At 25.7% G+C, this 23,294-nt stretch overlaps 2 protein-coding genes and 1 non-coding gene across 4 annotated transcripts in view; 2 read left to right on the forward strand and 1 right to left on the reverse strand.

Moving 5' to 3' along the window:
* LOC122509968 (eukaryotic translation initiation factor 4B-like) overlaps positions 1 to 5,223 on the forward strand; it is a 24,699-nt gene extending 19,476 nt beyond the window's left edge. Inside the window, exons 8-12 of the mRNA XM_043624329.1 lie at positions 268 to 322; positions 791 to 899; positions 974 to 1,076; positions 4,357 to 4,429; positions 4,512 to 5,223. Coding sequence (XP_043480264.1) covers positions 268 to 322; positions 791 to 899; positions 974 to 1,076; positions 4,357 to 4,429; positions 4,512 to 4,580 — 409 coding nt within the window. The 3' untranslated portion in view covers positions 4,581 to 5,223. The remainder of the gene's footprint in view (positions 1 to 267; positions 323 to 790; positions 900 to 973; positions 1,077 to 4,356; positions 4,430 to 4,511) is intronic.
* On the forward strand, positions 4,134 to 4,205 carry Trnad-guc. The gene has a single exon. It is a non-coding gene; the product is annotated as a tRNA-Asp (tRNA).
* On the reverse strand, positions 4,841 to 22,961 carry LOC122509967 (exocyst complex component 6B). 2 transcript variants are annotated; one of them, XM_043624328.1, is made up of 12 exons: positions 22,742 to 22,961; positions 21,941 to 22,106; positions 20,472 to 20,758; positions 16,349 to 16,451; positions 14,172 to 14,411; positions 13,929 to 14,096; positions 13,640 to 13,711; positions 11,229 to 11,734; positions 8,744 to 8,978; positions 7,789 to 7,930; positions 5,771 to 5,957; positions 4,841 to 5,687 (listed from the first exon to the last, which is right to left on the reverse strand). In XM_043624328.1, exons 1-12 carry the CDS (start codon positions 22,807 to 22,809, stop codon positions 5,564 to 5,566), a joined length of 2,298 nt encoding a protein of 765 aa, XP_043480263.1. In that variant the 5' UTR covers positions 22,810 to 22,961; the 3' UTR covers positions 4,841 to 5,563. The 2 variants fall into 2 exon arrangements, with proteins under 2 accessions (XP_043480263.1, XP_043480262.1); XM_043624327.1 differs by lacking the exon at positions 22,742 to 22,961 and adding an exon at positions 22,408 to 22,555.
* Between the last annotated feature and the right edge of the window lie 333 nt (positions 22,962 to 23,294).

The raw sequence follows: 23,294 nt of genomic DNA on the forward strand, positions 1-23,294 counted from the left end.
GTTATTATCGCATTTTTTCAATCAGTTTACAAGAAGTTTACAAGAATATAAAATAAAAATTTAATTTTAAGTACTTTTTCATCAACTCTGAAAAATAATAAGCGAATATCTTTCCTGCTGAAAGAAATATTTTATCTCGAGTATAAGCATATTCTGATATGCTCCAAACGAATGATCCTTCGATATTGAATGCAACTTACAGATTTGAATACTGAAACATAACATTTTTCAAATGTAATTGTTATTTATTTTGAATTTTGTTTACAGGGACCAAGACAAACGGAGTTTCAAGGAAGGAGGAGCTTGGGGAAAACGTAATGGAGTAAGTGTTTAAAGCAGAGTCAGATTAATAATTTATTCTATCACACAAATCAATTATGCGTTTACGATAACTTTATCGCAATTAAAAAACACAATAATAATCAAGAAGGCCGTGAGTCAGGAAAAAACTGTAAATCAGAAAATTTGTAAAAATTCTTCAAAAGTCAGGGGATTTTAATCGAAAGAAACCATAAATTAAAAAACCTTGCTAAAATGAATATTTAGTTATTGTGTTTAGATTTTATCTTATTTTCCTTTATAAATTAAATTATTACTTAAAAAAAATATAAAATTTTTAATCAGTTATGCGGAATTTAAAATTATAAATTTATAAGTCAGGGAAAAAGAAGAATTAGTCAGGAAAAATTCAGGGGATTTTGAAAATCAAATTTTGCGGCCACCCTGCATAATCTTATTTTTAATTCTTTCAATTTTGTGATAAAGTTTATATAATAATTTATTCTTAAAGGAGGGTCGTGAAGAAAAAGAGAAACCAAAATTAAGGTGGAGATCCGAAGACGATAGAGGAAAACCATCCGAAAGAAAAACTGAGAGACAAAATCCGCCTTCTCGTCCTGGTAAGGAAATATATTACGAAATACTTTCTCTCTTCGATAAGTTCAACATTTAAAAGTAACTTTTTCTAAACTAGAACAACAACGTGGAGATTCTAGACCTCCGATGACTTCGCGAGGTGGACTTTCTTCTCGAGGTCCTGCTAGACAGCCTGATGCTAGACAACCGCCTCCTGAGAGGTAATCTTTTTTAATCTTTTTTTTTCCTTTTTACTAATAGTACAAATAGACAAACTTGAAAGTTTTCATTTACTTTGCTTTAAACTTCTTCTAAACTTCTGAATTGAAATTTGTTATTTACTTCTACGTAGAAGTATGTATTGCTAAACCGAAAATTTTAAAATTCGATTTTTTCATATAATTTTATGTTTTTTGACCTTAAGAATCTAAAAATTACATTTTTAGAAAATTTCAAACCAACAGTACACCATTTGTTAAGATTTCTTTTATAATAATGTAAATTAATTTTTTTAAACAGTTTAATATTGTCTTTGAGTAAAATTATTAGTTTACCTAAGCAGATTTAATGACCGACACTCTAAGTCAAACATTTTTGTTTTTTTAAATTATAACGAATTTATTAAAAAATAAATTAATACTACCTATTTATTATTAATTTAAAATTGCTATTTTGAAATAGTGAACGGCATGTTTTTTATATTGAACTATATTTGAAGTACATATGGGGCATTCTCCGTGAAATTTTCACTCAGAATTTTTTTTTTGTTATAACAATTTTTTTCAAATTCTATACGAAAAATAAGTAAATACCTGTTTTTTATTTTTTTATTTGATCAAAATTACGTAAGTTATGATTTTTTTTAAATTTAACGTTTTCAGAAGCAGAGGACTTTTGAAACTCTTTTTTCTCGGTTATACCAAAAAATAATATAATATATGAAAATTATTTGTTTTTTCTTGAATATTTCAAATATCTAATAAAAAATAACATTAATAAAGCAGAAATATAAAATAAATTGGAATTTCGTCTAAAAAGTGACTTTTCTCAAAACTGAAGTAATGGATTTTCGATTTTTTTCTTTTATTTATTTTTTTTTATTTATTTTTTTTGTTTTTTCTTTAGGGTTCAAATGATATTTAAAATCATTTCGGTAGTTGCACAGAGTTCCATTCGAATTTTACATTTTTTTAATAATTAACCTTTAATTACAAAACAAAACAAATGCCTTACTAATGAAATGGAGCTTGGAAGTGGTTAATTTCTCAATTTCTTTTTCTAAATTCTGTGCAACGACTGACATAATTTTAAATATTATTTAAACCCTATAGAACACCACTTTGTCATTAGTGGGAAAAATTTCTTTTTTTATCAGTGATTGTAATAAAAGAAAAAATGGAAAATTGATTACTTTTTCATATATTATAATATTATTTTTTATCTTTTGGTATAACGGAGAAAAAGAGTTTCAAAAGTTTTCGTATAGAATTCGAGAAAAATTGTTATAACTAAAAAAAAATTCTGAGTGAAAATTTCACAGAGAATACCCCATATATTCATTCAGCGACAAGTAATTCATAAATCTTATCACAAATCTCATAAATAACACTTAAAAATTAAAGACTTGTAAACAATATCAAGGAAATAAAAATGTTAATACAAAAAATATTATTTTTTTGAAAGAATTTTGTAAAAATATATAATAATTAAATTTCACATTAATTTTAGATTTTAAAATGTATTTAAATTGAAAAATATTTATTATAACAGTCAGCGAAATTATTTTTTTTTCTTCAAATTTTGACTTCTACCTTAAATAAAATTTGTATAGTATTTATTTTAAATCAAAAAAGAAATAGCAATGTTTTCTGCTTTGAACAAATGGGGAGCAAGTTTTCAAAAGTTTTGATAAATTATTATTAACTTTTCAAAAAATGAATATCAACACAGATTTAACGTAATATAATAAAAAGTCAAAGTTGAATCAGCTATTCCATAGAAGCTCTGTGGAATTTAATAAAACGAATTTATTAATAAAAAATGTTCAACTTAAAAATCTTTCGTCTTAACCAAGATGATGCATAATTTATATTTTTGTTGAGCAGAAAATATTATCAAACCCTGTAAGTCTTTTAAAAATTTTTATTTTTTGAAATATTTATTGCCATTTCTTAAAAAATTGGCATTTTAAAACTATTTTCTTTTTTTGTAAAATACTTTAGTTATATTAGAAAGAAACATTCTTAATGAATTGAAAAAGTATGTAATACATCTAAAAAAATTCAACAATTTTTTTTGAGAAAATTAAGCAGATATGAGATTTAATAATAATAATTTAAGCACGAACGCGCTTAAAATTTCGAAATACTTTCAATGAAAAACCATTTGAAAAATTTGTTATGCAAATTTGAACGAAAGTCTTCTAAAATTGAATAATTTTTTAGAATTTTTGAATACTTAATATTATTCAAAACTTAAAATTTTTAAGGAAGCTAACAAATTAATAATTTTTATATTTAAATATTATTATACTTTTACAGTCATTAGACTTTCAAAGATTTCAATTTAAAAACTATTTGTAATTTAATTATTTTTATAGAATTCTACTTTTAACACTTCTAATTATTTTCTAAAGTTTTAACTAAAATTTTTTTTTAAATCAATTCTTATCAGAATTCAACTACGAGAATTGAGTTTTATTTAAATTCTAAAATAAATAATTGATAAAATGATTAATCATTTTTAAAAATTGTATCTGTTCCTCTTTATTGAGTTTTTGAAATTTGGGTTAAATTTTTTGTTTTTGTTAACTATTGTGAACAATCTGCTTCCGTTCTAGCCAAGTGCAAAACTGAAATACCATAATTTTATTTTTTATTAGGTTACGTTTTTTTCTATGTTGGCTTATTTTATGTAATTTTTTAAGAAAAAATGTGTAGAAATTCTGATTATAAATTAATAATTATTATTATTTTATTTGATTCAAACTTCAATTAAAGTACTTACTAGGTTATTGTAGAAATAGTGAGAAGTGTGACTTATACCTACTTATACCTACCCACCTTTGTTACGTTAGACGTTACTGATGTCTAAAGGCCAACGCACAACTGCTTCGTGAACGCAAAGCATGAGTTAGAAAAAGACAGATATAATATCTGTCTTTTTCTATCTCATGCATCTCGTTCACGAACTTATTGTGCGATGACCTTAATAAGCCCCTCCTTTCTTTTCTAGCTGTTTGAATCTATTGTACTTAAATAAGATTAAAAAATACATATTCTTCGGTAGTATAGTGGTCAGTATCCCCGCCTGTCACGCGGGAGACCGGGGTTCGATTCCCCGCCGGAGAGATTTTTTTTTTATTTTTAATACGCAAAAATATCTCTATAGATTAATCTCTTAGTTATTATTAATTATTTTTCATTTTTTACCTTTTATTTTCACTGTGAGTGATTTAAAAAAATGTACAAATTTGAATGAAATAAATAAAATTGTTTTCAGAGAGCGTAAAGACAGAGACCGAGACGAAGATGAAATTAGCCGAATGCCAAAGGCTAGAGAGGAGCAAGCGCCAGTAATATAATTTTTCTTTTTAATCTGTAAAAGAAAAAATATGTAAATTTTCCTTTATTTAATTATTATATTTTTTCCCTTAGAATTTTGCGGCTTCCAACAAATATTCCATGCTAACTGATGATATGGATCCTGATAATAGCGAGGATTAAAAATGCTCATCTCTTGAAATCGTTTCCAATGAAATTGTGCTAATTACAATTCTGAAGCGTCTAAAACATATATACATACTATTACTATACCCAATTTATTTTACATTCACTGAATACTTATCTTAAACTGATTCATGAACAGGACGGGAAATGCGATCTATTCCATCTGATGTCTAGCTTTCTTTTTCTTTTTTATGAAATTATTGTTGATTTGTATTTAAACTATTTTATTATTATTATTCTTAATACAATTACGGTACATCTATCTTTCCATATTGTTTTTTATCAATATGCGTCAGTTAATAATTATTGTTTAAAACAAAGGTTTTGTTTGTTTTTTTTTAATTTTATTTTAAGAATTTTCCAATTATGTGGTCCGTCGAAATGGTGACGAGGGAATACATTTTTACGCGATGTACAGCACTTTAGAAAATGAGCACTGTATATTATATACAAGTTAACTTTACATAATTATGTAAATGTAAAATAATCCAACGCCAAAATATGCAACTTTTTCTAGAGCTAATTACATTATACATATTACCGACAGAGAAACCTGGAGAATAATTATCTATTCGCTGCTTGTGTTGTGAATACAGTTGATGGATTTTTTTTAATATAAATAAGAATCAATAGAACATAATATGACGTGAGTTACATTTATTGTCGTCGATTCATCTGCTCATATCATCATCAATTGATGTAATTTATATTCCCTCAAATTAAAACAGAAAAACACAATGATATTTGTAATAAAGAAATTCAACTGTTTCTTAGAGAAAAGAAACATTTCTTTTCTTCATGTCATTTGGAAAATAATATTTCATTCTTTACTTAAATACTTAAAGATTTTATTTGACAATACTAGTTATTTACACATTAACCTATCGATATGTACATTTTATTATACATATTTACAATTTTCATCACTACAAACATTAAATGTTTAACCACTTTATTTAATTATAACTAACTGGTTATAATTATTGTTGTGTTGCTTGAGCTAATTGGCGTAATTGTTTCAAGACAGTCTCTAAAAGTTTCTTTTTCTCTCGTTCGCTCTTCTTCAGTACAATAAATACCGTTTTCTTATCCGATTCTCTGAGTCTAAAAAATATTTTATTTCGTGATGAGATGATTAACATAAATTAACATAAAGCAAGTAAATAAATTTAATAGAAAATACTCACTTCTCCAACAGAACGACAGCCATATTTGGCGTAACGAGACTATATTTACTCGATTCACTTCCATAATCGTGAAAATACGTGGGCCAATCCCAGTTTGTGAAAAGGTCTAACAACTGTCGCAATTGTGCAAAATTCTCTAGTAAAGCACCTTCAGGTAGACCTTTCACTGGATCAGAAGCAGCAAATTCTGTAAATATTAAAAAAATAGGCATTTTTTGCAGTCAAGTCATGTAATAATAATTCCATTCTGATGTAACTAAATTTGATTAATATCAGACTATAATATTTTAAACTTATAAAAATTTCATATAGTTTCTCTTGGTAAAAACGTAAACCACTATAAAATAAAATAATCAAGAATCAGGCCTTGGATCAGTCGATCCAAGGCGTGAAAAAAGTCGCTTCAGTCGATTGAAAATACAAAAAAAGTCGAAAAAGTCAGTGTATTCAAAACTTGAATAATTTTGTTAACCTTTATGGGACTGAGGAAAAAAACACCTTCTATGGACGGACGAGGCACCTTTGTTTAATTTGTTGACGATTTCTTATGGATATTATTATTTAACTATAGTAACTAAATTACATATTTTATAAAACAAATTATGTGCAGTACTATAAAAATTGTTTAATTAAATTTTTCATAATTTTTTAATAGATATTTCTACATTTATCTACATAAAATGTATAGAGGTACCCGGGTACCTTGTCCACCTTTTATAGGTGAAGTCCAAGCCAAAAAATCTGAAGTAATTGAAATCCAAGAAAATAAGAAAAAATAGTTTCACTTTGGACTTTTTTTTGGATTTTTTGTTCTGGTCAAAAAGTCCAAAAAAAAATTAAAAATTCAAAGCAAAAAATTGAAATATAAAAATTTAAATTGTTACATTAAATGAAATTGTCTTTTAAGAACGTTCACAAATGATGTCCCATGTGAAATTGCATGAAATTGCGTGACATCATTTGTGAACGCTCCCTTTTAATTCATGTGGTTGTCTTTTTTTGTTTATAAACTTATGTCCTTTTAGTATCTCTTGTAACTTTTACAAAAAAAAATCAAAAACTTACCGCGACGAAAGCAAAACTGTTTAGAGGACCAAATTTTTACAATTGTCAAAACTTATCACGAGTATGTCGCGGAGGAAAATGAATTTGAATACATAAAATTAATGGGTACACGGAGAGAAATCTGTTAGGATTAATGCTCGAAACTTTTCATATACTTTTTCCATAGATTCTTTGATGCTAAAATCCTAACAGAGAGCCTATTTATTGCTCGAGTCCGCCTGAATAATAGGCGGAGTCGACTGATATTCAGGCGGACCTCTTATACTTTTCGCTAGTAAGTGCTTATGCTATATTCATAACCTCTAACTACTCTATGCATTATTCGCAACAGATTTCTCTCCGTGTAGTAATATTCACATGTGAATTTAAATAAATTAATTAAAATTTTTATTGTTCAAATGTATCAAGTAAATATACGTATGTTTTATTATTTATTTTGGACTTTTTGACTTTGGACATTTTTATTATGGATTTTTTGTATTTTGGACTTTTTTTCTTGGATTTTTCGGTCTGGATGTTTTGTACTGTAATCAAAATTATGATCAGAATTAGTTTTCTAAAAATTTGTTTTGAACTTGATTGTTTTCTCCAAAATGTTAAAAACAATTATAAAACTTGTATATATTTGAATTTTCGGAAATATGTAATTGAAAGTATTGAAAATAATTGAATTTTCAAAAATTAAAATGAAAAAATTCTAAGAATTACTTTTTTCAAAAATATTTTAATATAATTTCTAGAAGCAAATTTTCATTAATTTTCTTTAAAAAATAATAAAAAATAATATTTAAAAGATTTGTCTTTAGTTATTTTGTTGCAATATTTGGAAGAAAAGTCGAATTTTTTAAAAATAGTCGAAAAAAGTCATAATATCCGAGACCTGGAAATCTTGAGTATATTTTGAAGGACTCTAAATTTTCTAATATTATTATTAATAATATAATATCACTTACGTTCGCACTGTATTGTGTCTAAATTTACTTGATGTAAAGCACCCAATGAGATTTGTTTTATATCCTCACTGACTAAAATATCAAGAATGGACTTCGCTATATGAGCACAAGCTGCTTTACAAGCCACTTGCGCCACTTCTTGCTATAACATAAAATGCACCTTATTAAAAACAACTAAAATATTTAAAATACTGTTAATTTTCCCATAAAGGTTTGAAACTTAACAATTATTTTTTCAGTGAATACAAAATAATTTTACTGAAACTATTCTTTTAATAAAATACCTAATTTTAAAAACATTTTAGTGATTATAATAAAATTTGATTTTTGAATATTGTATTGAATTAATAATTCTTAATACTTTACTTTATATTGCAGGGTGTCCGTAAGTCAGGGAAAAGTCAGAGAATTTAATTTATTAAATTTATTATTATTATTATTTATTATTTATTTATTAAATTTTTAATTTATTTTTTATTTTTTTAATTGAAAGAAACCATAAATTAAAAAACTTTTCTATAGAGAATATTTTTTATTGATTATGCAAAATTTTAAATAATTCTAAAATTTATTAGTCAGGAGAAAAGAAGAATCAATCAGGGAACAGTCAGGAAATTTTGAAAATCAAATTTTGCGGCTACCCTGGTATTGTCACATTAAGTTTTCTGTTTTTCAACAAATTAGGTAATAATTTTATTGGAATCTTTTTAAAACTATTAATTTTTTTTTTGCTTTTAAATACGTGTACAAAATTTTTAAAAAAATTTCAAGTAGTTTCAGTAAGTTGGGAAAATTTTTGTTACTTTTAAGAATAATTTAAATTTGCAAATATTTCAGGAATTGTTTTTATTTCTCTGATAAGAAAATTTTTAAACTTTAGTAACTTTATAACACAAAGACTCACTATAAAACGTTAATATTTAAAAAGTAATATAAATATAATGTAATAACTTACAGGTAAATCTGTGAAGCACTTGAAGGTACTGTGCAAAAAAGCAATTAGGTCTGTAATGAAGCCCGAGGCGTGCCCTTGGGACTCTACTAAAGTCCAATCATAGTTTTCTAATTCAAGAAACTCATTTAATTTTTGCTTAAGCTTCACACATATTTGTTTCTCCGCATCATCTCGTGCTACTCTAAACATAGTCGACTTGACACCTCCACTGCTTAATTGTCCTTCGTGCGGAGTTCTGAATTGAAAAAATACTCATTATTTTCTTCTTTAAGTATAGATTTGTTTATTCAGGGTGTCTACTGAAAATATGACTTAAAATACCAGGACATTTATATATGAGGCATTCCATTTCAAAACGACCCCCTTCGTAAACAATTGCCAATGTAAGACAATTTTTAAATGAATGGGTGATTCTCCCGAAATACTCCTTTTTGTGAGTTACAAACAGAAAAGAAAAAAAATTATTATTTATGGATTAATGCAGTCAATTATATTGAGCTTTCAAAAATCTACCACCTCTATAGCATGATCATGCTAACTTTTAGCTTTTAAAGTATATATTTTAAATTAAAATTTACAAAAAAATTAAGAGGTTAAAATTTGGAGCCGGCGTTTTTTATTATATATATTTTTCTATTTACAAAAAATTATTTAAAAATTATAATTTATTAATATTATCTATAAATTTTATAGATTTTGAAATACTTACAGTTATCAAAAATCTCTTTAAACAATTGTCAAAAATTATTTTTCATACATTTTAGGTTCACTTTTCACTGGCAGTTTGTAAACAACCGACAATCATATCAATTTTTAATTTTTATTCAAAAAAGTGAGAGGAATGACGATTTCAACATTTTTTAATTTTATTTAATTGACAAATAATTTTCCTCCAGCTTAGAATGCCCTATCATGTTTATAAAGGATAACTTTATGTGAAAAAAATTTGCGATCAATTTATATATATTAATATTGTTTTTTTTAGGGGTGAGAGGAATGACGCTTTAGGTTGTGAATCTCTGCTTATGTCTCAATTTTAATTTTTTTAACGCAAAATAATAACATTTTTTAAAAAGTAACTTAAGAAATTAATATTAGAGATGTTAATTTAAATATTGATCACAATAATTAATCAATATCTCTACCCACAGCAAAAATATTGGATAATATTCAACGAGTGAGAGGAATGACGCGGTACTACATGACAAATTTCATTTTCTATATTTAAAAAAACTACACGACATATTTTATTTATATTTTTGAAAATTATTCTTAAATATCATAACTTTTAGAAAAAATTAATAAAGTACCAATTTTCATGTTTTAAATAATTGTTTTACCTATTGAAAAAATGAAAAGCACTTAGATGACAGGTTAGAAAATCGATTTTGAGGTGGTAAAATATTTTAAAAATGTATTAAACAATAAAATTTTACAACTTTTTCTTGCAGAACATTTAGAAAAAGTGATAAAATAGGGAAATATGACTTGGTATTTTCCCAAATGATTATAATTATTTAGAAAATCTTGATTACATGCAAAATGAGGTTTTTTGGAGAATCACCCGAATATTTCTTCCATTCTGTAGAACCAAATTACTTTTTATATTAGTGATTTCGAAAGTAGAATTTCTGAACTTTCTGATAATAAAAATATATATTTTTTTAATAATTTAATTTAAATAGAAAATTGAGTTTAAAAGTTAAACTTTGAAAAATCTCAAAACACGTTACCTCCGATTTTAATAAAATTCATATCAAACGAAAGCTTGAATATTGTTCTTTTTATTTATCAAACGATAATAATGGACATTTCAGTGGATTTTGAGAAAATAATTAAATTTTACAGACATTTAGAAGGTTATTATGCATAAATTGGGAAAAACAAATGCCGCCCTATACTTAATAAATGGTTTTCTCAATATAACCTTCTAAATGTTTGTAAAATTTAATTATTTTCTCAAAATCCACTAAAATGTCCATTATTATCGTTTGATAAATAAAAAGAAGAATATTCAAGCTTTCGTTCGATATTAAATTTATTAAAATCGGAGGTAACGTGTTTTGAGATTTTTCAAAGTTTAACTTTTAAACTCAATTTTCTATTTAAATTAAATTATTAAAAAAATATATATTTTTATTATCAGAAAGTTCAGAAATTCTACTTTCGAAATCACTAATATAAAAAGTAATTTGGTTCTACAGAATGGAAGAAATATTCATTTAAAAATAGTCTTACATTGGCAATTGTTTACGAAGGGGGTCGTTTTGAAATGGAATGCCTCATATGTAATATTATTTCATATTACGATTAACATAATTTAAATTAACCTACTTGAACAAACAAATTTTTTAAAAAATAAAAATTAAATTAAATAAAAATTTTATTTTAAAAAGGGAAATTCAAGGACAAAAGTTTAAAATCCAGGACATTTCCAGGAATTCCAGGACTTCAAGACCCTGTTATTATTAGTAGATACAATTACCCAGTAATGTTGGAGAGAAACTCTTCCAAGTATTTTGTGGATCCTTCCAACCATCCTGTATTTATAATAATCTGCACGACTTGAAGTAATGCAAGTGACGGTTTCCGGAATAACGAAGACAAACATCCACTGAATGTACGTGTTAACAGTAAATTAGTAGATTTACAAATCATTTCGTCAATTTCCGTTTGTGTCAAATTCAAGTCTTCGGAAAACTTTAAACAGGCGTAAATAAATTCCTTAACTTGTTGATAGACTTTAGGTACCATTGGTGAAAAGGGAAATACTTTTGGAAATTCCGACGTCTGTAATTCTTTATTTCGATAGGGAAATGAGCCGAGTACATTGTCGCATTCTTCTTGCGAGGAAACCTGAATTGGCAGAAAATTGTCTTCCTCGAGAATGTCTCTAAAGACTTGAACCCAGTGTTGCATTAAAACTTCATTGTAATGAACTCGAATCTCTTGAAGTAAATCCCAAAGTTGACCAACAGAATAGCCGTAATTCTGGAATAAATAACAATAAAAAAATAAACATACAGACAATTTCAAGACTAATTTTTAAGATAAAATTCAATATTTTTCAAGATGTAAGCAATAATCACTGATGAATTTCTTTTTCTCTCGCAATTATAAAAAATTCAGTGGTTTGTTGCGAATAAAACCGATTATAACCACGTTAATAGAGTGTTTAATTTATTTTTATTAATTATTAAAAAAATTATGCGTTTATTTATTTATTTATTTATTATTATTATTATTTATTATTTTTATTATAATTTTTTATTAATTAGCCCTCAGTGTTTTGTTTACATACAATACAATTATTTTTAAACAATTTTAGTTACATTTTTTCAAGGAACAAGTTTTTTCGGAATTTCTAAATTAAAGTATTCAAAACTTCATACTTTTTACTAAACGAAAATTTAAAAACTTATTGTTATTTATTTTTCAACAGGAATTAAAATTTAAAATAATTTCAGTGAAAACCTTCTGAAATTTAATTATTTCCAAAAATTGCAACTGTAATTCTTACAAACTTAAATTATTTTTTTAGAATTTTTAAATAAAAATTCAAATACTTTTATACTTTTGTTTCCCTTAAATTTTCAAAGAATTAAAATTAAAAATCTTTTAAAATTGAATTAAAATTGAATTAATTCCTAAAATTCCTGTTATAATGCTTTAAATATTCAATTGTTTTCTAAAATGTTATTAACAGAATAAATAATAATATTAAAGGTGAAAGAAGTTAACAATTTTTCTGAATCAATCTTACAAATAAATCTCTTAAATAAGCTCATGGGTTTCATATGTATCGACAGCACAGCTGCCCTAATACAGAAACCTGCTTAATCTGAAAAATATTTTCGAAATTAATTAATAATTTCAAAATTATCAAAGAACTCAGAAAAAAATGGTAGCATTAATTTCAAAAATATTTTTCAGATTAAGCAGGTTTCTGTATTAGGGCAGCTGTGCTGTCGATACATATGAAACCCATGAGCTTATTTCAGAGATTTATTTGTGAGATTGATTCGGAAAAATTGTTAACTTCTTTCACCTTTAATATTTAATTACCGAATGATAAATTCATTTCCTTTAATTAACAAATAATAATAATTAATTATTTTTATAAATTGCAACTGTACCTCTTTACTGAGTTTTTGAAATTTGGGTTGAATTTTCTTACTTGACTTATTTTATTTTTTATAGGCCTGTGCGGTATTAAAAATCTATAACCGGTTTTCGGTTTTTGAAAAAACCGGTTCTTCAGTCGGTTTTCGGTATTAAAAAAAATACCGGTATTTTTTTTTAAACCGGTTTTTTTTAAATACCGGTATTTTTAAAAAAACCGTTTTTTGAATTCAAGCATTTAAAAAACGGTTTTTCAAATACCATTTTGTTTAAAAAGAAAACTGGTTTAATAAAATTTAGTTTATTACAAAAATCAGGTTGTTTTTCAAAAACAAAATTTTTTAATTGGTCTGTTAAGTAAAAAAAAATTACTGTATGTCTAATAAAAACAAAAACGATTAATCTTTCTCAATCATCTGTTGCTGTTCTGCCGTTATGTCACTTTTGCGCAGGCATAATGCGCAAGTCGGTTAGATTCGGTATTGCGTTCAAAAACCGGTATTTCTTAAAAAACCGGTTTAAAAAAGAAAATCGGTTTTTCGAGAAAAACCGGTTTAAAAAATAAAACCGGTTAAAAAAACAAAACCTTAAACCGGGAATTCATAACCGGAAACCGGTTTCCAGTAATACCAAAAAAAAAACCGGTATACCGGTTTACCGCACAGGACTATTTTATTATTTACAAATTAACAGACAAACTTTTGACACGAACTTCACGTGAAGACAGATTATCTCGATTATTTTTATATAATAATAATTTAATATTATACTCACTCTTAATGTCGTGTTGAAAAGCATTATGAGATTCTTAATTTTCAGTATTAGTGTAGCATCAGTGCAGTATGCCTAAAAAGAATATAAATTGATAATGCGATTATTATAAATTAGAGCTGTGCAAAATAATTCGAACCGAACTGTTCGAATTTTTTCGCCTAGTTCGGATGTCGACTATTCGACATTTCGGCGCCCTAAAACCGAACAAAACTCGTTTCGGTTCGAATTTTGCACAGCTCTATTATAAATATTTAATTTAAAAATTGACAATTTACCGCCTTTTACTTACAGAATGTGTTCGTAGTGCGTTGACGATTTTTGACAGAGCCATCGACCAAAGTTCCTCTAAATATGATCGATTCGCCAATCCATTGCCAGTATTAAGAATATGATCTTCCACAACGAAAAATCCAAGAATTCCATAAACATACGACTGATATCCTTTTATGCTTTCGTGCTGAAATGCAAAATTCTCTAGAAATAAAAGAATGATAATTTAATTTGAAATATTGAAATATTAAAATATTTTTACCATATTGATTGGTGGCTGTAAAACGAGCCTCGCTTGCTGTTGCCTTTGTTGTCTATAATAGGCTTTAAAAGTTTCACCCTCACGTAAAACAGTATAGATGTGCATGCACCGATAAACTGGACTGAAATCCATGAGATCTTGTGCGCTTAATTCTTCATCTCCTTCGATTGAAGGTGTTGAGTGTAATCTTTTTTTTCTACGTCCAATAATTTCGGCCTCATTCTCCAGTTGCTCTGCAGTCTACATTCAAAAACTGAGAACTAATAGTTTTCTTTTCTAAACGGTAATAATTAAATGAAGCAATTCAGGGTGGCCACTTTTTTTGTAAAAAAAAATTCACGGTCATTTCCCGGTCCATTCCCGGTCATAAATTATTTTTCCCGGTCATAAATAATAACTCTGAAAATAAATTATTCCATGAAAGATTGAAAGAATTTCCTGATTTTTAGACAAAACTTTGACTTTTTCCCAAACCCTAAAAATATTTTAGTTTACTCTAAAAATAATTTTGAACTTAAATAGATTTTTTGAAATAAATATTTAATTATTATCCATTATTTTTCCATATAGAGGGTATTCAAATTTCAAAAAAAAATTCAAATTTCAAATCCTTTAAATTTGAATAATTTTTAAGAATTGCTACTGCAACTTATTAAAAATTATTTTCAAAATTTCAATTCAATTATATTCTAGAAATAACTAAAATATTTCTAAAATCCACTTGTTTACAAGACAATTTCATGAAATTTTGATTAATTTGAAAATTTTTCAATTAAATATTACATATTTAAAAACATAACTAATTTGAGAAAATGTGAATAAAAATATTTTTAAAAACTAAATTATTCAGAATTTTTAATTAAAATCTTTTAAAATTCAACTTTTCTAAAACTTCAATTTGAAATTTTTTAAAATTCAATCTATAATAATATTAGTATGATATTAATTTAACATTCAAAAAAATCAAAAAATTTGCTTATGAATAATTGTAAAAAAATTAATTGATATTAATGAAAAATACGGTTTTTTAAAATTTATTTTCTAAGAAAAGAAATTTTATTTATTTTTATTTACTTTATTTGTTATTCAAAAATTCATTTTTATAAATTTCGTATCACTTTTGTTCTAATTAGTTCAAATTTTTAATAATTCTTATTTGTTTTGTTATAATATTAATTGCAAAAAATTTTTAAATTGATTTATTTTTCATTATTTTATAGGATGTGAAATTTTTTCTCTTTGAAATGTTTTTGACAAATTTAATTAAAATTATATTTTGTTTAATTATTGTTAGAAATAGAAAGAATTTAAAATTAAATTTAATATTTTCTTTTTTTAAGTCTGTTACGTTGGACAACAAAATTCATAATTTTCTTATAAATTCTAGAAATTGAATATTTTTATAGTACTTTTTATAAAATTCTTTGACAAAATATAAATAGATTTTATAGAAGATCATTCAATCTTTTTTAATGAAATATAATTAATACCTAAGTCTTAAAATAAATATTTCTATTTTTTCTCACAAAGTAATGTGTGTTTTTAAAAGAAAATTCCAAAATCCCGGTCAAGATCAAAATTCACTGTCATTTCCCGGTTTTTCCCTGTCCAAAAAAATTCACTGTCATTTCCCGGTTTTCCCGGTTTCCCGGTCCAGCGGCCACCCTGGGCCAAATAAAATTCGTTTTTAAACTATCAATTCGACTGATAAAAAAATGCATTTCAAAAATTAAAACAAAAATATTTATTTAAAAAAATTGAACATTAATTACAATTTACAAACGACTTGAATATTGTCAAATTTTTCAACATTTAAGAAAATTTTTAATTGTATAAGTAAATCTTTAAGAATATCAGGGATCACATTAACTTTTTTCTTTATGAAAATACATAAACTGAAGTTTAAAATTATTGTATTTGATATTGATTAATATTAGAGTTTAAAGTTAATATTGTTTGAAATTTGAATAAACTTGAAATTTCGGTTAATTGAAAAAAGATTTTAATCGATAAATGTTTTTCAAAATTAAAATTAACATTTACTTAAAAATAAAATAATTAAATATTTTTAGAAATTAAACTTTTGATTAAAAGTATTTGAAAAATTTGCAAAATTAAAGAAATAGGTGATTTTTAATTAATTCTATTGATGCAAATTAATAAATAAAAGTACTTACATGTCTCATGGCAACTTCTCCAATTTTCGGTGAATATTTCCGAATGTTTTCCAAAAAGTCTCGCAAATCACTCATTGACGCGTCTTTTATGTTTTCTCGCAATCTAAAAATATTGCATAAATAATTAATATATATATATATATATATATATATATATATATATATATATATATATATATATATATATATATATATATCCTTATTAATAAAATCAGACTTTTGTCTGTACATTGCATAGAATTCAAAATTTCTATTATATTCCTTCTTTTTACACTCTAAGGAATGCGAAAATACTATTAAGAAAATTATGTGTGTATGTGTATATGTGTGTATGTGTGTATGTGTGTATGTATGTCCGCAAATTTTCGACCGCGTATCACGGAAAAAACGGTTCAATCGTTTGAAGTGAAACTTGGCAGTCTTTTAGGCATTAGCCTAACTTAAAATCCTAGAGATAGTAGATTAAAAAATATTAATATGGACGAAAGTTATGCCATTTTTTCAAAAATTCGAAAATTCGAAATTTTTAGTTTTTTCATATACTTTAGTGAATTGTACTTAAACTTGGTACAGGGTTAATTTTAGTGTTTCTTATGAAGATTTAATCGTCAGAATAATAAAATTTTGAATAACAAATAAAAAGTGTTAGATTTAAATATTGAAAAATTAAAAAGTTTAAAAATTGAAATTTTTTTGTAATTAATTTTTATACGGTTGTATTTCTTAGGTCAACAATAAAAATTTGTTGTTGAAATCATAAGTTTACTTTCTTAAAAGAATTCTATTAGGTCAGAATATTAACAATATCCATATAATTAATATAAGACTTTTGTCAGTATGTTGCACAGAATTCAAAATTGCTATTATATTTTATTAATTAATGATCAAAAAATGAAAAACTCAAATTTCATTCTGATGACTAAATTGTAATAAAAAATACTAAAATTAACCCTGTATAAAATTTAAGTAAAATTAATGACAATAATTATTTCAAAAGATAAATTTTGAATTTTAAAAATTTTGAAAATATATAGCACTAGCTGTCATGTCGTACCCGTCTTCGACGGGTTTTAGTTTCTACCAATACATTTAACAATGTTTCTACCAATCTGCGGAAAATCAAAAATACCCGGGATAAATTAATTAATAATTAATAATTAATAATTAATAATTAGTTAATTAATAATAATTAATAATTAGTTAATAATTAATTAATTAATAATTAGTTACCATTAGCTATTTCGGTAGTATAATTATACTATTTGAATAGTCTCCACCCTTTAGCAAAAAATCAAAAATTATCAAAAATTCGAGAAACCGAATTTCTTAAAATTTAACATTTTTTTCTTCTCTTTTATATCATTAAGCTTCATTATTTTTGTACTCTTCAAAAATACTTTACTTATATTTAATAGTCTCCACCCTTTGGTAAAAAATCTAAAATTATGGAAAATTAGCAAAAATTCATAAAACCGAATTTATTAAAATTCAACATTTTTTCTTCTCTTTTATGGCTTTTGGCTTCATTATTTTTGGGCTCTTCAAAAATACTTTACCTAATTTGTTATCTCCACCCTTTGGTAAAAAATCTAAAATTATGAAAAAATAGCAAAAATGCAAAAAAATGAATTTCTTAAAATTAAACATTTTTCCTTCTTTTTATGGCATTTAGCTTTATTATTTTTGTGCTCTTAAAAAATACTTTACTTATTCAATAGTCTCCACCCTTCGGTAAAAAATCTAAAATTATGGAAAATTATCAAAAATTCAAAAAACCGAATTTCTTAAAATTAAACATTTTTCCTTCTTTTTTATAGCATTTAGCTTTATTATTTTTGTGCTCTTAAAAAATACTTTACCTAATTTGTTATCTCCACCCTTCGGTAAAAAATCTAAAATTATGGAAAATTAGCAAAAATTCAAAAAACCGAATTTCTTAAAATTCAACATTTTTCCTTCTTTTTTATGGCATTTAGCTAATTATTTTTGTTTAATGTAGCAAATTTTTTACTTTACATACTGATCTTTAAATAAAAAACTTTAATAACTTTTCCTGAAAAGCTTGCTTAAAGATTAAAAATCACTATTTTCTTAGAAAAAAGTTGATCTAAAAAAACGAAAAAAAATTTCAAAATGCATCTTTTTTAAAAATTTTATCGTAGAAATGGGTTGTATTTATCTGAAAAAGTTAGCTAAGGATAGTTTTTTCATTCATTTTACAAAAGATAAAAAATTTGCATTTTTTTGTTTTTTTGAATTTTTTGGAAAAATGTCATAACTTTTGTTCAAGTTAATATTTTTTAATCGGATGAGGCTATGATTGTAAGTTACTTTAATACCTAATAGACTGCCAAATTTCACTTTAATTGGTTGAACCGTTTTCAATTGATGCGCGAACAAAGTTTTGCATACAGACAGAGACAGACAGACAGAAATTTTTTTTACATTTTTAGAATTCTAATGTCTCAAAACGAAAAAATATATAAAAATTTTCAAGTTTGGAGCAATGTACAGATAGTAATCTGATTTTATTAATATAGATAATGTTCGTTCACATTAATAACTTTTAGTTTACTATAGCTACACTAAAAAAAGTTATATGATTCAAGTAATTATAATTATTTGAAAAATAATATCTTATTTAAAAAGTTTTTATTTCGATCTAATAAGAATTTATTTCGTTTAAATAATTTTATTTAGTTGAATCAAATAAATCTTAATTGGATTAATTAAATAAATACTTGACTCTAATAAATAAATTTATTTAACACAAATCATTTCTAAATTTTATATTTTTTCATGGATTGCTTCTAAACTTTCTATAGTTGAGTATTACATGTTATTTAACAGGGTGTTTACCAACCAGAAAAGACGTAAAATATCAGGGAATTCAATGTAACCGAGAAAAACTGGATCTACTTGCTATACAATTAGTTCGAATTAGACTGTACTATAACTCAAAAAACTGGAGGAAATTTTAGATTTATTTTAATACATTATATTGATTGAAGTACTACAAATTGAGAAATATTGTTTTCTGCATTTGAATTAGTTAAAAATAACTAATTTGATAATAAAAAGTCGGTCACTGTTTCAAATGGTATTATTTTCCTAATGAAATAGACAATAGTAACTAATTATTATTTTTTCCCTGTCAAATCAAATTCCCGGCTATTTTCCGGTTTTCTAGGTTGGTATAGATACACTGTTAAGTGCATTATCAGAAACTACAACCCGTCGAAGACGGGTACGACAGCTAGTATATATATATATATATAGGGTGTTGTGGGGTGATGTGCAACGTTTTTTTCGTTGGACGAAAAACATGTCAAATAATTAAATTTTGAATATTTCTGCATTATTAGATTTTCAGAATTTTAAATTTTCCCTACAAATTTTTCGCATTTTCAAAAACGTCTGTTTTTGCATTTTCCAAAAAAGTTGGGGTGATGTGCAACACCAGTAAAATTCAGGTATGTAATGCATGAATATCGATGAAAATCTCTTTAATTATTTATTTTAGGCTTTTTCAATGCAAACTAATCGAAATCTGCAAAAAACAAAATTTACTAAGGTATAGTTGACCTCTAAAAAGTGGAGATTTCACCAAAGAAAAAAAATTTCTTTTATTTAATTTTTTATTTATTCATAAGTATTTTTTATTCATCATGTGAATCGCAGTTATGGCACGTAAAAAGTAGTTACGTCCACCCCAAAAAAAAGTATTGCACATCACCCCAAATATGATATTTTGCGAAAAATGATTTGTACGCAATACAATGCAATGGAATCACAAAATACAAACAGATATTTAAAAACACTTAAAAAACCAACAATAAGCACATTCTTATCTAAAAAATAAATTAAAACCCTTCACGAAACGACTAGAAATGTAAAGCGCGAGAAATATTTCCTGCTCGAGAAATCTAACTCAACTTACGTACAGCGAACCTAGCTGCGAGCTGTCTCGTGAGTTTTATATAAAAAACAAGTTACTGAGGACACAAACAAATGGCAATACTTGGCTCTGTTCAATATCGAACTGTAAATCAGTAATCGGCGGTGTTGCACATCACCCCACAACACCCTATATTTAAAACTTAGCAGAAAATAGAAAACTTACACTGGAATTTGTTGAGTGATTTGTGAGGAGAACCTGTAATTGGTGACTTTTGGTAAATCGTTGTTCTCTAATTGTTCAAGCGTTTTTAGTGCAGGATAATAACGTTTATCTTTTAATTGACGTTGTAATTTGGCATAAGCAGCTAAAACGGGAAGGCACATTGTGAGACTATCTACTGCCGCAGCCATGTTACTCTCAACTTTTCTTGCTTTTACAAGTTCCTCTCGCTTTTCAATCACTCCAGTCGTTGTAAGAATAATACGTTTATCGAGTTCTAATATTTCGCTCTGAATATTTTAAACACATTTCAATTAAAAATCAATTATTTAGAAATTATATTTTAACAAATATTATGTAATTTGTGTCATAAAAACACCCAAATAGGCCTTACAAATTACTCTGTAATGTAATCACAATTTTTATTGTTCATTGAAAATAAAACTGAGAAATTTAAAAGATTTTTATAAAATAAAGGAAAGAAATTTTCATAATGTTGATTTGTCAATAATATTTTTTGGTTAGTTTTTTTAGTTTCATTTGGAAAAAAATTTGTGTAATTTCTATTTTTTAATCACAATTTTTAACGAAATTAATTAAAATAAATTTCTATTTCATAATTAAAATTTTTATATAGGGTAATTCCTGTGACATTCCAGCCAAGATATATTTTGCATAGAAAAAAAATATTTGTAGCAAAGGAATTAAATTAGAAATTTATTAAACTAATTGTTCGTATTCTTAAGAAATTTTTACAAAAATTAATAGCCTATAAAAGTCAATTGTTGCGCGTCAGTTTCTGCGGACAAAATAACATGCATTTAGATGTCATTTTGCCCGCAGCAACTGAAGCACATATATTTCACAAGCATGTTTCAGTTTCTGCGGCAAGCAGAATTTAAAGTTAAATAATTCAAGTAATTTTATTTTAAATGTATATCTTTATAGACAATTGTAGGTATCAAGTATTGTTCAAAATAATTTTTTCAACGTTTTTTAACGAGTAATATTTTCTTTAGTGATAAATAATTACACATTTCACAAACGCGCAGCAATTGACACACTTACCCTAATTAAAAAAATTTGCATAATTTCCATTTCTTCACTACAATTTTTTATTAAAATCTCAATATTATTTTTTTAATAAGTATTAATTATTTATTATTTTTTTTTAATAATAATCGACACATTCTTTAATAATTGTATAAAATGTTTTTCTAATTTGAAACAATTATTGATTTTATTAATTTCTTTAGCTGTGTTGTAGCATGTTTTCAAATAAGGTAAAAAATATAAACATTTACGAAATAGAAAAACAGAAAAATTGTTTCTTCATTTTTAATGGAAACTTTGAATATTGTTAATAAACTGTCATCGAGAAAGAGGAATTATGCCATTTTCTTTTCTTAAGAAATAACAATTGAATGAAATGTAATAGTTGTTCGGTATCATTTTACTCTAACAATACATACACTTAGTTGTTGAGCTTGAGATCGAACTTGTAGCAACTCTCGGATCGAGTCAATGAATCCTTGATAGTGATGATTACACATTCGTTCAATATCTCTGTCATGACTTTTGATTCGTTCGTCCAGCTTTTCCATAAATTTATGATGTTCTTCTCCATCGTATATTGCTCTAAAATTAATATTTTAATGAGAAGATATTAAATTGCTTGAAAATTAAAAGAATAAAACTTATTTTAATTTATAACATACAAATCATGTTAATATCAATAGGAATAAGTAAATAAAGTTGTAATAAATAATTAAAAAAATTCATGTTTTCATTATGAACTGTGCTTATGAGATAAAAATATCACTGATAATCTTTAAAAAATTAAATCCTTGTGAAAAAAATAGAATTTGACAAAAAGTTTAAACAATTGGATAATTGTTTAGCAATAAAATGAAGTGATTAAAGCAAGGCATGTACGGACCTTATTACAAGAGCTATGTTATTTGCACCTGAAGATTCAATTTCAGACAATAAATGTTCATGTTTTGGAATTGTATTAAGTAGAGCATTGTATAGTGGTGCAAACGACAAACTAGACATGCTAGATTTGGAGTTCGTGAGTAACCTCGTCTTTATTTTTTATTGAAAAAAGGGGTTATATATATATATATATATTATTTTCAACCCCATTCTACCCCTTTCAGTGCGCAAATGCAGATAAAGATATTGTAGTTGCGTACAAGGGATTATTTTTCACCCCGCGTACTTTGATAAACTAACCCCTTTCTTATTAGCAAATTTTAAATATAATTCACCTGAAGGTTGGTCCTAAATAATCATCGATCCCTTCTATTTCTTGAATTAGAATGTCGGCTTGCTGCATTTCTATATTTGATATCTCTCCTAGAAACTCATTAAATATAACGGCAAAACGTTAATTTTCAATAATTTTGAAAGACAGACAGACAGATTAATAATATTAGTCAAGCAAGGACTGTCAAGGACTCAAGGGCTATCGGCTATCCTTTCACACGCAGGGTTGGGCAGCTTTTCAAACTGCTTCTACAATAACTTTCGTTTTGTTTGTATCGACTCGGTATCGACGCATTTATTAGGGTGCGATCACATGTGAGCAGAATACGTCAATCGAAAGCAGAGAATATCAGGGTGAAGTCCCATGGCAGCGTTTTGCGTTGCGTTTTGTAACTAGCCCATGAGTGCAAATATAGCAAACATATATCTCCATCTCTCTCACACTCATTGCCTAGTTACAAAACGCAACGCAAAACGCTGCCATGGGACTCCACCCTCATGCAGCGTTTTGCGTTGCGTTTTGTAACTAGGCCATGAGTGTGAGAGAGACAGAGA

This window comes from Leptopilina heterotoma, unplaced genomic scaffold (genome assembly GCF_015476425.1).
Source record: "Leptopilina heterotoma isolate Lh14 unplaced genomic scaffold, ASM1547642v1 Lhet_65, whole genome shotgun sequence".
Taxonomy (NCBI): domain Eukaryota; kingdom Metazoa; phylum Arthropoda; class Insecta; order Hymenoptera; family Figitidae; genus Leptopilina; species Leptopilina heterotoma.